Source organism: Nanorana parkeri, unplaced genomic scaffold, assembly GCF_000935625.1.
Source record: "Nanorana parkeri isolate BGI_ZX_2015 unplaced genomic scaffold, ASM93562v1 scaffold251, whole genome shotgun sequence".
Taxonomy (NCBI): Eukaryota; Metazoa; Chordata; class Amphibia; order Anura; family Dicroglossidae; genus Nanorana; species Nanorana parkeri.
Window position 1 is genome coordinate 1,389,474 of NW_017306519.1, and position 16,332 is coordinate 1,405,805.

The 16,332-nt window shown below is 40.4% G+C and overlaps 1 protein-coding gene across 2 annotated transcripts in view; it reads right to left on the minus strand.

The window, feature by feature from the left end:
• Positions 1-9,998: 9,998 nt before the first annotated feature.
• NSMF (NMDA receptor synaptonuclear signaling and neuronal migration factor) overlaps positions 9,999-16,332 on the minus strand; it is a 56,597-nt gene continuing 50,263 nt past the window's right edge. For both annotated transcript variants that reach the window (XM_018556769.1, XM_018556768.1), the window contains 4 exons: positions 16,256-16,332; positions 14,429-14,531; positions 12,799-12,874; positions 9,999-10,554 (listed from right to left, as the gene is read on the minus strand). The exon at positions 16,256-16,332 is cut by the window's right edge and continues 3 nt beyond it. In XM_018556769.1, the coding sequence (XP_018412271.1) occupies positions 10,457-10,554; positions 12,799-12,874; positions 14,429-14,531; positions 16,256-16,332 (354 nt within the window). In that variant the 3' untranslated portion in view covers positions 9,999-10,456. The remainder of the gene's footprint in view (positions 10,555-12,798; positions 12,875-14,428; positions 14,532-16,255) is intronic.

A 16,332-nucleotide genomic window follows, 5' to 3' on the forward strand; every position in this document is an offset into this window, starting at 1 on the left:
TCGTTCTGTGTGAGTTACCTGTTGTGAGAATGGGGCACAATTGAATGTTTTTAGGCTATTTTTCCTCTGGTCAATTGTCCCTCAGATATTATGGACAGTAGTAAAAATAAGATAATGCATAAAGAACACAGAGAGAATGGGGAACATATCACACTATGGTCACTAGATGGAGCTGAGGATCAGAAGAAATAAATACAGCTTAGTAACAAGATACCATGTACTAATTCTAGAGAATGGTGGAGGGAATTAGCAGATCCATGTGACCATTACTACTTCTGCCTATAATGTTTAAAGAAATGTTTATTAACCCTTCCTCTGCCTTTTCCCACACTGCAATGGTTAAGTGCTTGTTTTGGTCTGGGGAGGAAAAATAGAAAAGTTATACTGATCCGATCCTCGGAGCCAACTTGCTCGTAAGGTGCCCATACACCTTACAATTATCTGCAGATTTTCTGTGGTCAGATGGAAAAGGTGGAACAGATTCCTCCATCTACACTTAACTGTGTGGATGGAGTAATCTTCACCTGGGCCAAGCTTCAGTCTTGTTAGTCTGCCCCGCTGGCTCCCAAAATACCTGAACAGTCTGATTGGTTGCAGCATTGTTCAGGTATTTTGAGAGCCAGCGGGGCCGACTAGCAAGATACTGAAGCTTGGCCCAGGTGGAAATTACTCATACACACAGTTTAGCGTGGATGGAGGAATCTGTTGCACTTTTTCCATCTGACCAAAGAAAGTCTGCAGAAAATTGTAAGGTGTATGGCCAGCTTTAGACCGTTCCCTGAAACCTCTCTCCCTCAACTGCAGTAGTCTAAGGTCCGTGAGTCATGGTGTATATCATCACATCAGCGTAGGAGGGGACAGGAAAGAATGAGAGCTTTCACAACTGGCCGGCTTGGAGGATCAGGTCAGCATATCTTTGTATTTTTCTTAAAGCAGGGGGGATACCCTCGTACTGCAAGGGTTGATAAAAATTTTGCCTGGAGTTCATCTTGAAAGAACATTTGATAATAGCCTAAGAACAGCAGGTTTTGCCCCATTCTCACAACAACTGGTTCATTTGAACAGAACAAATGTACATGCCGTTTTGCTGGATGAATAGCTATGCAATTTGTTTTTATAAATAGACCCCTAAGTGTACGCTTATGTCAAATTTTAAGCTTTCCTTCATATGTCCTGTTATCCCCTGCACAGCAGCATTCAGAGAGAGAAGAAGCACAAGGATCCATTCAGGCTCAGGCTCTGCTGCATGCACGTATGCCAACAGGAGAGAGCAGAGTTGGTGACTTATTAGCATGGTGCCTCATTGTCCAGCCATAACCAAGCAGTGCTGCTGCAGTGGAGTTCAGTGTGCTGTCTGGCAGGCATGCCTACTAGATCAGGGGTAGCCAACCAGTGGTCCTCCAGCTGTGGTGAAACTACAAATCCCATGATGCATCTCTCTCCGGGAGTCATGTCTGTGGCTGTGAGAATGTTGCAATGCCTCATGGGATTTGTAGTTTCACCACAGCTGGAGGACCACTGGTTGGCTATCCCTGTACTAGAACACAAAACTTTGTAGAATTACAAATCCTTTTACAGTTTCCATATATGTATTTAAATTTGCATTGAGTTCAGCTTTAATGCAAAGTGAATAAGTAATACTGTGGCCCTTTATACATGAAGACCAATAATAAGAATAACTGCAACACAGGAAAAAGAAGCAAAAGTCAGATAGAGGGAGAATATTATTTTATTACAAAATGACAGTGGGAATACACATCACTGCACTGCCGTCCAAAAAAAGTCCACATGGCTATTTTGCACTTTGGAAAGGTTAAAAATACATTTTTTTAAAAGGTTTATTACACACTACAGAAAATCTAGACCCGTTATATTATAAACCTACAGCTCATATCAGTTATCATAATATGGTATCAAAATGAAGCAGATTTATCATGTCAATGCAAGAGCTGCACCATGATCTACAAAGTAATAGCAGAGAAAAGGGGGTTCAATTTATCAGAGAGGAGGGGTTCAATTGGCATTAGGCAGGGACACCAACAGTTCCTTTGCCATCATCGATAACCAGACACGCTTTGACTCATTTATCATGTGGTATGTCATGGATCACACCTGTGTGAAAAGGCAATGGAGAAGCTGCCACTCCCTTAGGCTCCCTTCACACTTGAGCCTGCAAGCAGTTCCAGTGCAGCACTTTTTTGTTGCACCTCTACATGCATTGTTCCCACACTTTTCCTTTTTTATTTGGACAGTCCCATTGTTGGGAATGTACTAAAAATATTTGTTACAATTCATTCATTCATTTATCAGGCCTTATAAAGGGGAAATTGATTCAACTGGCAGTTTGATTTTTCTTAAAGCGACACTGTCACCTTACCCATGTAGGACAATGTCTCTGCAAAGGGGCCCTCCTGATCCCCCTACATTCCTCTTTCCAGTCCCTTCTTCTCTGCAATTGAATGACTAGTGTCATTGACCCAGGGAAGAAGTGACGTCATTCCAATGGTCATGTGACATTGCTTGGGCCTAGTAATTGATTGCTAGACCCAAACACTGTCCCAGGAAGTCACATGCTCCTCCATGCCGGAATGTGGCAGGTATTGTAACTGGCTACAAAGGAAAGAGCACCTACTGAGTGCTGGTAAGGAAAGCATAAGGGGGTCGGGGTTTGCTTTACACTGGGCAAGTTGATCGTGTCTCTTTAAAGTAGAATCCCATTTTAGTTTAGTGTGGAAATGTTGGATTCTCTACTAGGTTTTTATTTCTTTGCCTTCATTATTAAAAGTTTCCTCACTTCCTGTCACCAGGAGAGGAAGTAAGGACACATTTTCCCAGTGTAAAGTCAGACAACATCAAAACCCTACCAGAGTTTCCCTGCGCTAAAAAAATGGACCTGAGCTCCACTTTAAAAAATTCTGTCTGGTGCTCACACAAGGGTAACCATGAACCAATAACCTGTTTAAACTAAATCTGACATGACAGCCTGCCATTGATTTTCTACCTTCTAAAAGGCCAGTTGCCTGGCTGCCTGTCTAACCTTTATCTAAGCCATATGCTTGTTCCAGGACGGTGGCTCAATAAATACTGAAGCCAGAAGGTCAGCATAACAAAAAGGCAACTAGTATTTTTACAACGAGGTCTGCAAAGACAGATCTTATTAAAGGACAACTCTGAGAAACATGTTATCACGTCTGTTCTCATTATTATTACTGTTCCATAGGACAATATTAATCCAAATATCATATGTCTAAATCCAATGTGCCCTACTCTCTATGCACATGGAGCAATCTCGTACAAAGTCCAGCTCAACTGCCTCCTAACAGTCATGCACCTCTGCTCGCAGAGCAATATATTTGAAGTCTTCCTTAACAAGCCATGTACAGTGGTCTACATACTTACAATTCTATACATGCCCCTTCTGTACAGGAAAATCCCCTAATCACCAAGTATCTATTACTAGAGCTCTACAAACCATCTTCCCACAGAATATTGCAGTTTAAATAGCGTATAACATCCATTAGGCTCAATTCACAAAGCCAACAAACCAGGACAAAGATATGTTTTTTTTCAAAAAATCACAGTTATTTTCATTTGAATCCAATGAGATTTGAAAATGACAGTCACATGACTAAAATAAAGATACATATTCTTGTGTTAAAGCACAAGTGTTCGGAGTTCCTGGCTCTATGCTCATTATGAAGGTTTCCCATTCTCCTTGCTTGAGTTGAATATATTTTATAACATGGAGAATATAATAGGAAGAGCCAGGACACACATATTGTAGTGACATCTAAATCTCCCAGGTGGAATTAACAGAATCAAGAATTATGACAGTGAGGTCTCACTGTTGCAGTAACTAAGAAGTAAGGGGCTGACTCGCCCCACCAGGTTCCACCTGTAACTAAAATTGGACTCGATGGTCATTTTTCAACCGTCTTGGGCAGAATTACCTTTTCACAAGATCAAATATCTTAGTCATGCACGCCAGGGTGAGGATGGAAAGCTGTAAGAGAGTTTGCTCTGTGTTGGTGCTCCTAGAACCTTCTCCCTACTGTGCTAGCAGTTTGGTTCTAGGTGTACGAATCAAGAGCACAAGGAACACAGTACGCTACACTATTAAATAGAATGCATGGGCTTTAAAAACAAAGGCCGCAGTGGACAATAACAGGCATGGTGTCTGCCTGAATTGTATTTATTATACATGAAAATGTGATTGTGACTGATTGTGAGCAGCAAAATTGTAACTGATTGTGAGCAGCAAGACGTGTTAGGGGATTTGGACCACCCTAGGCCTCAGCCTATGGGGCTGCGCAAAAACCTGGCCCTGGGGCCATTTCAGATAAAAAGAAATAATAGCACTTAGTTACATTTTAAATTTGTTACAGACTATCGAAAATTATGTATGTACACTGTATCACATGTTATGCTTGCTACACCAAACTGGTCTATATATTTCTTAGTTAACTTACACTTCAAAATTGCCATTTATATATCAGTGGTACCTGCAGAAATATTTGATAATTCTACTTTATAGTTACAGAGATGTACAGTATATAAGTTTATGCATACGTGTACATGGTGGTGGGATGGAGTATGCACTGTTGGTGGAATAATAGTGAAAGTCAAATGTATTGAGAGTATGAGAAAAGTGGCTCTACTACATGGATGTTCTTTTAGCATTGTTCATGAGAGACTTGAAATTCATGTCACTCTCCTACAATTCATTCCTTTTTCACACTGCTTATCAAGCATGATATAGGAAACATACAATGAAAGTGCACAAATGTGTCTTTTGCAGTAATAAATATTTGCTCTCAGCCAACTGCCACTTAGTCACATGACCAATGCCTCAGCACTGATCATATGCTCTCTGTCAGAGGACTGACATTCAAGTGTACCTTGGCAATTTTTTTTTTTACTACAGTTAGACCTTAGTCTTGTTTGTTTTGCCATGTGTGGCCCATTTGAGAGATGTTTCCTCACTTCCTGTCCGGGGGATGGCAGCAAGGCAATAAAAAACTCTTCTTTATTAGGATGGGGGAAAATGTATAGCCTTCATTGGTTCCTTGTTGCTGTTTGTGTTCCTATCTGTGATTTTCCCTCACTTTCTGCCTCAGTGGTAACGATGTGACCAGGACAGAAAGTCCCCAGTAGATTACAGACAATGAAAACCTGCAACCTACAGATTCAATCCAACCAAAACTAAAACCCAATTGGGTGGAGTGGAAAAATGTTTTGATGCAGAAAACTTCCTTCACATTTAAGAGCAATCAGAAATGTAATACATTAACCTTACATGATGATACAATGTAGCAGTTTGACCAGTTAAGGTAACATAATCGATCAACACTAGAAAAATGAATCTCTAAATTCTTAAAGTGGACCTCCCACCAAAGTAAAAATCCTAGGGACAGGAAGTTTTACATTTCCTGGTATAGTGAGGCACTGATAATAGCAGTCAAGGTCTCACAGATGCCCCCTGGGAAGGCTACGTCACCAGTGCCTTCCAGAAAGATCCCATTCCTAACTTCAAGGCTAAAGGCTTTTTTTAAACAAATGATTGTAATTTGGTATGGCGCATGTATGCACACATCATCATGTGCCTCATCTCGCACATGCGCACTCATGTAACGGTAAGGTCATCGTTGGGCTGGCAGAGATTATGGAAGAAGAAGCCAACTACTGATGTCATTAAAAAAATGTAATGGCAAACCTAAATCCCAAAGATACAGCTTTATCCCTACAGCTGCAGGATGTAGATTCTAGATACAAAGACATTTTATAAAAAATAGCCGTTTTTGTTGGGTCTGTTTCCTTTTGCTGGAGTTTTTTGTTGTTTCTTATAATACTTTCTATTACTTGGCCCCTTTAGCAAGCTTTTTTGTTGCACCCAGTATGCTCCTGCTGCTGGTGGTGATATAAACCCATTCGTCTAATGATGGAGGCTGCGTCCCTCAATGAATAATAGAAAAAACTTGTTTATGTTAAACGGAGAGCCTTATATAATCACATCACAAGGGTATTTGAATGTTCAGAATAACACAAGAAGAGATACTGCGGCCAATGTTGCAGATGGATAAATGCATCAAAACAAATGAATGGCATCACAAAAATGTGTTAATATCCAGCAGTAATGAAGCCATCAGTATATGAATGTGCTCCCTCTCCACCCCCCTCCTTGCCCGGAACAGTATTCCTGCAAGTGCTGAATCACATCAAGCACTGCATGCCTCAAACATCACACAGGTCATTAGTCAGGGGACAAAGATATATTTCACGTGGCGCAATGCGATGCTCTGTTTTATGGAAATGCCATGTTCATTAGTGATAATGAATTTGTATGATCATCTTTGCCCACAGGGTACCTACGGTCAGATTCACCTCAGTCAAGACAACATTTGCAACACACCCAGACCCTGTCTGCAAATGTATAAATGAAGAGAATTAAAAGGAATATGAGAACGCCGGTGTAATGCAAACTAACAAAAATAAATGACTTTAAACAAGGTTTAGTTAGAACCCCTGGAATGTTTTTATTGCTTTGTTTTCATGTAATGGTATTTCAATTGTCAACAGGAAGTGAGGGGAAATAGTCCAATGGGGACACCTGTTTCGATAACTTCTAAGAGGGGATTTCCCCTCACTTTAGAAAGAATTCCCAGACCCACTTTTTTTGTTGTCCAAGGGACAGGAAGTAAAGGGAATTCTCAATATGACAAAAAATATATAATCCTCATTAGGAAAAAAAAAAGAAAGTTTTAACCCCCCAAAAAAGCTTTAATACACATACACACACACACACACACAATGTATATGTTAAGCATAATATACATTTCTGAACCCTTATATGTAGAATTGCAAGTATTTCAATATATTATATATTGCATTTCCTAACATCTTAAGAGTCAACCCAGAAGAACAATGGATAAATATACCACTTTTCTGTAATTAAAAATGTATTTATTAAAATGGCAGTTATACTTTCACTACATATTTCACTGTTAAAAGAATATTTATTTTTTTAAATGAAGGATAGAGTCCAATTTTACTAAACCTGACATTTTCCTCTCTCAAAAAGTACATATTACTTAAATTAACTTATGCAGACTGCATTACTTTACAAAGCAGAAAGAAAAACTGACCTAGGACTCTGCCCCAGGGGAGCCTACAATCTGCCTCTACTTCAGTATGCAATAAGCCTACCAAAATATATGTATTCCGAATGAGACATCTATATCATTTGAAAAAATAACCTTTTGGGAATAGAGGTAAATTTTGCCCTAAATAAAAGTGTTCAAAATCGAATCAAAGCTAATTTTCTTACATTTGCACTAATATTGCTATGTATGGTTAGCTCTGAATTTGCAGACAAAAATTGGGGCATTTAAGCAATCACAATTTAAATGTCATCAAGCCAACAGTTCCAAAATATAATTAAAATCACTCATGTACTTTATTTAATATGTTGTAATAAAAAATATATTTAAACTATATATTTTTTATACTAGCCAAGTGTGATTAATGATCTGTTCTTGTTGGACCCATTTATCTTTTTTCACTTCCAAAGAACTGGGTGAAAGGAGACACTGGTTAAAGGCATTTTATATCCACAATTGAATTCCAGAGAGGTTATTGCACAATGACAATAAATGAAACAGGTTGCCACCAATGTATTATAGGCATTAGGTTGGCAGGTAAGCATGTTGTGACATTTTCAATTAAAAGCAATAGAGTCATGTATTATAACAAAATAAATTGCCATATTGCTAAAATTAGAATTGCGGGTTCCCCCACTGCAGAAATGCAATAAATCAGCATGCTCAATACTCAGGATCCACTTTAAAATAATATGGATTCTATTAATATGTCACAAAAAGGGACATTTAATATCTTCAAAGTTTTCAACCTTTTCTGCAGCTATTCTTGTTCTTATTTATGAACCCGACAAAATAGTGTGAAAAAATCCAGGATGTTTGCTTTAATAACTGCACTTTTTTGTAAAATTTGGTGGAAAACTAGTGGAAACATAGATTCAAACTCTGATGTTGTCCTAAAAGCTGGCAGTTCTCCCTTGAAGAACATTCTTTATTTTTAATAAAATAGCAATTGGAGCAGTGGAGAACAAACTGGCCTTTTTTTCTCCAAAATAACACTGCCCCCAAATAGAAATGGTAAAAAATGCACAAAAATTTAAAAGCAGAGAAAAAAAAAAAGAAAAAACAATAATGCTTAAACAGGTTTCTAAAAAGCATTATAAACAAACAAAAATCTCGAGGAAAAAAAACAGAAAAGGCCATTTTGACGCTTTAACAATAGGACACAAAGTTTTAAGAGGTTAATATAAACCATGTATAACTCAAAAATACAGCAATCCAAGTATAGGGGTGCCTTAAAAGAGGCAAGAGAATATAATATTGTGATAGAATTAGGTAATGCTTTCTTTTCAATCCCGGATGAGCCCCCAACTGTTTTGCTAGGCAAGCTTTACTACAAGAATCAAGCAACAAATAGTTTTACAAGTTCGTCTAGCAACACATTGCTACTTTCTTATTGCATTACCACTAAGAAAGTCACAGGAAATCCCTGCAATCTATAGTCTAAAATGTAGTTGTCATACATTTGCTTTGAATATATTAGACATGTAGAAACAATTAAAAATGCTTAAATCAAGAGGTGTCTTCTGATCCTTATAATATCCTTCCTGATTAAAAATTAAATAAATCTGGGCTGGAAAGCAGCCATGTCATCAAAGTGACTTTGAATAATTGAATCACATGTTCTTTGGAGCTCAAAAAGTGCCTGTTGGCTTTTAGTGTGCATTGAATTAAGTTTTTTGTCTGCCTTTAGATCACTAATCACCAATATCTGGCCACAAAATATACGGTTGACTAGCCTTATAAACCAATTGGGACTCAGTACATCAGGAAGCAGAGTGAGATCCAATAAGTATGGTACGATGTGCAATGCTGATGACATGAAAGTGAAATGAATGGGTGTACTAGCTGAATTCTGTGATGTCATGACTCTTTCTGACCCAAAATCAAGCAAAGAAGTGCGGTCAGAAAGATTTGAGACAACGATTAATGTTAACATCTCAGCAATACATCCTTTGAAAAAGTAATTTCTCCCCCCCCCCACAACATGATTATTCTATAGATACAGCAGCCAGTGGTTGCCCCATGTTCTGGCCGCGTGAATACACACACTATATAAAACCAGGCCTTGCCTCTGCAAAGAAACATCCATAATGGATGCAGAAGATCCATACCCCTGGCTTACAGAATACATGGTTACACATCAAAACATACCAAACCTGAGGTCCCATCTGGAGAAGAGAAAAACCTGATACTCTTCAAAGATGGGCTATATCATCAATATGGCTAGTCGCCTATAAATGAATTATATAAGTAAATATATACTGTTTACTGCTAAGTGTACTGTACATATAATTCAACTGAAGCATACTATGTTCACATCATAATATCAATATATTGCAAAGTGCTAGATGAATGTGAAAGTGTGCAGAGTACAGTGTCCATCGTGGGATGTTGCTTGGGGACACTGTTCAGCTCTATTCTAGAAACGATTGGTAACACGAAGCACAGTGTGTGGGACAGGAACTACTGTTGGGCCGTGAACTAGGAGAGCAGTGATATGACACACAATTGCTGGTGATCTAGGTGACTACAAAAAGATTGTGTACTACTTGTGTATAGAGTGTCCCACTCTGTCACAAAACACACTGTGCAGGATAGCTAAACAACCTCTGCACCATTTTTTTTATAACAATTAAATATGCTAATTGCTGTTTACAAAAAAATTGCACTTGTATCCTAAGTCACCCCACATGAAATCACTAGAAACCCCCTAATAAGATATATGTATATATTATATAGATATATCTATATTCATAAATGTATTAATTCTAAATTAGTCCAGCCTTCCTGCGTGTAACGCCAGCTGTACAGTATTTGTGGCGTTCGTTCTTGGCATTGTCCGTCATCCTCCGCCTTAAGGAAATAAAGGTCACCTGGGTTTGCTACAAAAAAAGTTTGCTGTGGTTTTTGAAGGCTTGTCGGGATCCTTGCTCTCTAGTGCAAGAATAGTTAACATTATTTTCATAGTAAAACCTGAGCTGAAGTCTTACAAGGACCTTTTGGATAGCGGACCCGATGATTCTCTGTTTTGTATGTTTTTGCCCTGAATTGATGAAGCTCAGCATGAAGACACGTCATCCTCTTTCACTCTACGTTCTGTCTTCGGACTCTGGCCCGTCAAGCCACTGGCCGGCTCATGTTCAAGGTAAAACAACCGCAAAAAGTGCCAGCGGACTGTTCCTTCTCATTTTCCATCTCCATACTCTGGTCCCTGGCTTTCCATTGCGGGAGGTCCCAGCAGACTGACAGCCCCCTGGGAAGCAGCAAAAACGTACTCCTAAAATGGCCTTTGACTGGGCTCATAAGATGTCGTCGTAATCCAGCAACTTGGAGTGCTGGCGGGTCTTCCAGAGGCGATATAATCGAAAGTCAAAATAGGTTTCAATCAATTGCTTTCCTGAAAGTAGAAAAGCCATACATAAAATTAGCAATATTCTTACTTAAGGAAACCCATAAGAAAGTCCAAGGGGTCTATTCACTAAGCTGCCGTAGGCAGCCAAGTGAATGACCAACCTAAAGCGAAGTGAGCCGAACGCTGTTCGGCTATTCGCTTCAGGCTGGTACGGCTGATTTCAGCCGTATATCGGCTGAAATCAGCCGTACATGGGGTGGCTTCGGGAAGTGCAGAAGGAGTTCAACTCAGCCAATCCAACATCTGGATCGGCTAAGCCGAACCTCTGGCAGGCTACTCGCTGCTGTTCGGTCTATTCTTATAGATGCTGAACAGCAGTGAGTGAATGCCGCTCTTTGGGACCGAGCAGAACAGAAAAATAGTTAAAAAAGTAAAACAAAATAAATAAAAAACGATTGTGCTGAGCTAGCAGTGACAGCTAGTTCCGCCCAACTGTTTTCTATTGTCCGGCGGTTCTGCTGCCGTCCAAAAAAAGAAGAAGAAAAAACTCTCCCGTGCGCTCCCGCTCCCGGCTGCCCAGGAGAGAAACACTGCTTTTTCGTTTTTTTTCTTTATTCCGACATGGCTCCGTGTCAGAATAGAAAAAAATAATAATAATTTGTGGCCATAGGAATGCATTGCTAGATTCCTATTGGCTATTTCAATTTGCAATAGCCAATAGCAAACTAGCTATTGTTCCCGCCCTCTGCTGCTGTCAATCAGTAGTTGTGGACCTGATGGAGAACTGCAGCAGAGGGCGGGTGCAATGCTGGTTTGCTATTGGCTATCAATATTGCTAGCAATATTTTTTTTTTCTTTTTCTATTCTGACACGGCTTGAGAAAGAGAAAAAAGCAGTGCTTCTCTCCTGGGCGGCCGGGAGCGGGAGACTCCCGGAGCGCCAGGGAGAGTTTGCTGTTTGGAGATCAGTGTCCCTGGTTAGCTGTTACCCAGGGACGCTGATCTCTCGGCAAGTGGCCGGAGCCAGCCGTAAGATCACGGCTGGCTCTGCCCAGCTGTCAGAAGCAGGCTGTCGGCCGGCATATGGCCGGCCGCTCGGCCAGCTTCGGCTTTCAGTGCGACTCAGCCAAGCCGAGGCATATGCGTGCGGCTCGACTGATCCGCTCGTTCGCGTTCGGGTGCTGTACGGGCTATAGTGAATAGCCCGTACAGCAGCCCCTCGGTTCTACTGAACCGAAGGGGTCCTGGGGCCGAAGCTAGCCGAAGGATTGGCCGAAGCTACGGCTAGATCCTTCGGCTGCTTCGTGAATAGACCCCCAAGTCTAACAACTTTTTATTTATGTCTTGGAAAGAGCAGAGAACCTTTGACAGGTTTTTACTGCATTGACAGTTCTAATGGGGAGATTTCACATCACTTTCTGTCAGAACAGAGATTCTCCATCCGGAACATAGACAAAAACAAAAACACACATTTTTTGTAGAATGGGAAAGCTTACAGCTTATGACAAATGTGTTTATTGCTGTCTATGCCTTCCTATCCCAGAGACAACCGTTTCCACCATCTATTAATGCCTTTGTATCCCTTATTTCTCCCTTTAGATTGTAAGCTCTCATGAGCAGGGCCCTCCCACCATTCTGTACTGAACTGTACTGCCTCACTTGATTTTGTAAAGTGCTATGCAGACTGTTAGCACTGTACAAATACTGTATTATAACAATCTCTATTTGGTTGATTTGGGCATGTCCCTTTTTCTTTATTAATTGAAGGCTGAGAAGACTGTTGTTACAGAGCAGCTGGGACTTGACTTCCCAAGCCACGTAGATTGGCACTTCTGCACTTTTATTTTTTTACGTCAACTGTTAGTAGAAGGTCAGCAATTACTAGCTAATGCTGACAAGGTCTGAAATGAGTCCAAACACCCCATCTTGCAAACAAGGCCGAGTAAAATCTGCCAAGAGGGTGACAAACATGGACAGTGTGGTTGATCACAATTACTCAAGGGAGATTTAATCAAGTCTGTCTAATTATATGAGTGGAAAATTAAAACTCTGAGCAGATGCTCTCCTCAACCTTTGAGATGAGGCGTGCAGCTATGGCTTGCATTGGGACACGCAATTATTGTGCCAGTCACTCCAGCTATGTTGTTATAGAAAGTATTGATAACCTCTAAATGTTCTGAGAACAGGTTCATAGTCCTTACGTAATTAATGTGCCAGTCACTCCAGCTATGTTGTTATAGAAAGTATGGATAACCTCAAAATGTTCTGAGAACAGGTCCATAGTCCTTACCTTGTGCAGACAGTTCAAGAGGAGACTTGAACTCAATCTGGTGTGGACTCATCAGATTCTTAAGATTCTGGAAAAGCTGAAAAAGACAGACATTTAACTCAATACAACTGTGAAAATACACCAAATGAAGATAGCAAAAAATATTGGATATAAAGGGGTTGATTTACTAACCTTATAAACACACCACGAACATGTATACACCTCTGTAGTGTGTTCCCTCCCAGCATGATCTATGGGTGGAATCTAAACACTTTTGTAGTGTGTACACACCCAGCAGGTGTGTTGTGCAAAGCCCTAACCTGAATTGCAAGGTGATGTTGTGTAAATTGGCTCACAGGTTTGTGAATAGACCCCATTGTGTTGCTTGCGTTGATGAATGCAGGAATGTAAATGCATGAGCTAACCATTTTTGTCTAAACTGTGAAGCAGCATTATATATGCATCATGTGCATGATTTTTCCATATATGGCATTAGTGGAAATATGCTTATAGAGACTTTTTGGTTGATAAATACGCTTTGCTGTGTAAAAAATCACACACACCTGGTGAGTGCGTGTGTTTAGGTTAGTAAATCACCCCCAAAGAGTCAGTTTATACAAAAACTGCTATGTAAGTGTTTGGTAGACGCAGGAGAGTTAAGCACGGGACAATTTCTTCTGTCACTTAGGGACCTTGTGGATGAGATCTCTGCACCAAGTTCCTGGCTCTGCACATCTTGTGTGGCAATTATGAGGGGCTCTCAGCATCCCTGTCAAAACTACCAGGTGGACAGAAAGTGTGGCGTTAGGACAGGGAGGTCTTTCTGTTGGAGTATTTAAGAATAATAAGATGCTAAGTGCTGGCTCAGGGAACCAGACTTCATTTACAACTAAAAAGCCCCTTTGAGTACGCCAACTATTTAAAGTAAGACTCATGTTTTGCTGAGAAATCAGTGAACTGCTTATGCTATGGAGGGAAGGTTGCAGGACCACGGAAGGCAGAAAGCAAATTTTTCTTAGAATTTTATATAATATTGTATTATCCCTTATAAAAAGCTACTTTCATGTTTTTTTGCTGCATTTGTTAATCCTGACATAACCTGTTCCATTTTAAACCATTCCAATAAAACAGCAGATCCATTAAAGCACAATCAAAATTCCTGAGCCCTGATAAGGGGGAGTTTTGTGGCCCCTGAAACGCTTTGGCTACTTTTCTACTGTAAACCAATTATATAATTAGACTATGGACTCTTGAATGCTTGTATATATGTGGATTCTCAAATCTGAGTTCCCCCCTCCCTTTTTTAGTGGGTGTCCTTGTTTTGTGGAGTGCTGCTGAAAATAAGATAGTGTACCCAGTCATAATCCAATTCATCCTTTAAAAATCTGAATCCAGCACCTCATTTTTAATTAATTTGTTTTGACCTTCAGGTATCTGGCAGCATTGTAGCCTCTTGCCACATAATTATACTAACATAACATTGTGCAATCTTTTTTTAAAGCTACACTGTATGTGAGCAGGACTGTAGAAGGTGAACAGAGGGCAGAGTTTGGAACATGCCAGCTTATTTTTTCACAAGGTTCAGATTCTATTTATTGCAACTTTAATAGTCTTCTATTTAGCATGCAAGCAGTTGTTTAATGTGCCATACCTTTTCACCATTAGGGTTCCCCAAGACGTAGCACCCCATGATATGGATTATATTCGGTTCTGGGTTGATTTTACTCATCAGCTTGCTAAGTTTTCTCCAGAATCTAAAGAACCAAAAAATACATAATTATATCTCATTATTAAGAGCTCCACTGAAAAGGAAAGTCCAACGTACTTCCAATAAGCACATATTGTGATTTAATATTGCTGTGTTTACCTTTAAAGTAATTTTTATGTGGCTGTCACATTTCACATTATTATACACTTTCTCTTTCACCTTTTGGTTTTTATATTAAATACAAAAATTAGTTGCTTAGTTAGGGAGCATCTGAAATCATATTATTGCCACCAATTGTTTTTAATCAAATCTATCAAACAGGTACTGTATAGAAAAAATTAATATCTACACCTATCTTTATATAGATATATATACATACCAGGGATGCACCAATACCGCTTCTTCGGTATTGAGTAACGATATTTATCTTTCGGTACTCACCGATACCGAGCACCGGTACTTCTGCTAGCATGGAGCTGGCTTCCCAGGCAATCAGGAAGCCGGGCAGTGGGTCATTACACGCCGCCCGGCTTATTCATTGACCGGGAAGCCAACTCCATGCTGTTTGGCCGGCTTCCCAGCCAATCAGCATAGAGCCGGCCAAACAGCATGGAGTCGGCTTCCCGGCCAATTAGGAAGTTGGGCGGTGAATCATTACCTGCCGCCCAGCTTCCTGAGTGGCCGTGAAGCCGGCTCCATGTTCCCTCGTGGCATTGCCGGTCAGAGGAAATCTCCCTTTGAACAGAAGTTGCGGTATCGGCGGTAAGTATCAGAGCATTTGGGCGAGTACACACACACACCGGGGAGGGGATTAGACAAAGTTTTCAAACGTACCCAACTGATCACTCTGTCTCCACCTCCACCCAAGAGTGGTCAGCCATGGTGTCATGGCCCTAAAGATGTTCTTCAAGTCAAATAAGGGCCCTATATGGTATGCTTATTGTGATTTTATCAGATGAGCCTGTTGGCGCTGTAGCAATCAAGCCTCTGTAATAATAAAAATTCCACTGCATTCAAATAATTCTTTCCAGCTGAGTAACATTTAAATCACCAAACAGATTTCACAGTCTGCCCTTCATACATCAAAGGATCAGTCAGTGAGAGCAAACCGTTCCTTTCCCTACGTCATTAACCTGCACATATTTATTCCTGGCAGCGTGGAAAGAATTAATGAGAAGTGAGCACTCGGCAAGAACTAATTATCCACAGTTCTATTTCATGTACAAACATTTAGCTGCGCTCGTGCTGCAATAAGCCGGTCTGGAGACAGACGCTTCATACAATAATGGCCAATAATGCAAAGTTTTACAGAGAAACTTTATTAAGCGTTTGGGAAATTCTGAAGTCATTGGAGTACATAAGACCCCTTTCACACGGGCTGATCAGGAGAGGATCACAGCTGTACAGAACGGATGTCAGCGCTGTGACATCCGTGTCTCATCAGTTTTTTCATCCACCTTGCAATGGAGGAAAAAACAGAAACTGCCAGATCCCATGTTGGTCTATGGGGACTGGACCGTGTACATCAGATTACCCCTGATCTGGCACGATCTAGTCCGGCGAAACAGATCTCTGATCCGTCTGTTTCTCTGGACCTAGCCGGGGATAACTGACACACGGCCACCCATAGACTTGAATTGGGCATCTGAACATGTCCGCCTGAAAAACTGACATGTGGCCCAATCGGACCGGCCATGTGAAAGGGGCCTAAGAAAGGATAATTTCCTGATGACTGTAGGTAGTATGATGGGAGAAGAAAATTAAACTTACAGAATAAGATCCTCCTCCTTCTCCACTTTGGCAAAAGTAGCGACTTTATTTTTTAACAGGTAAAGGTAGCCAGGTCC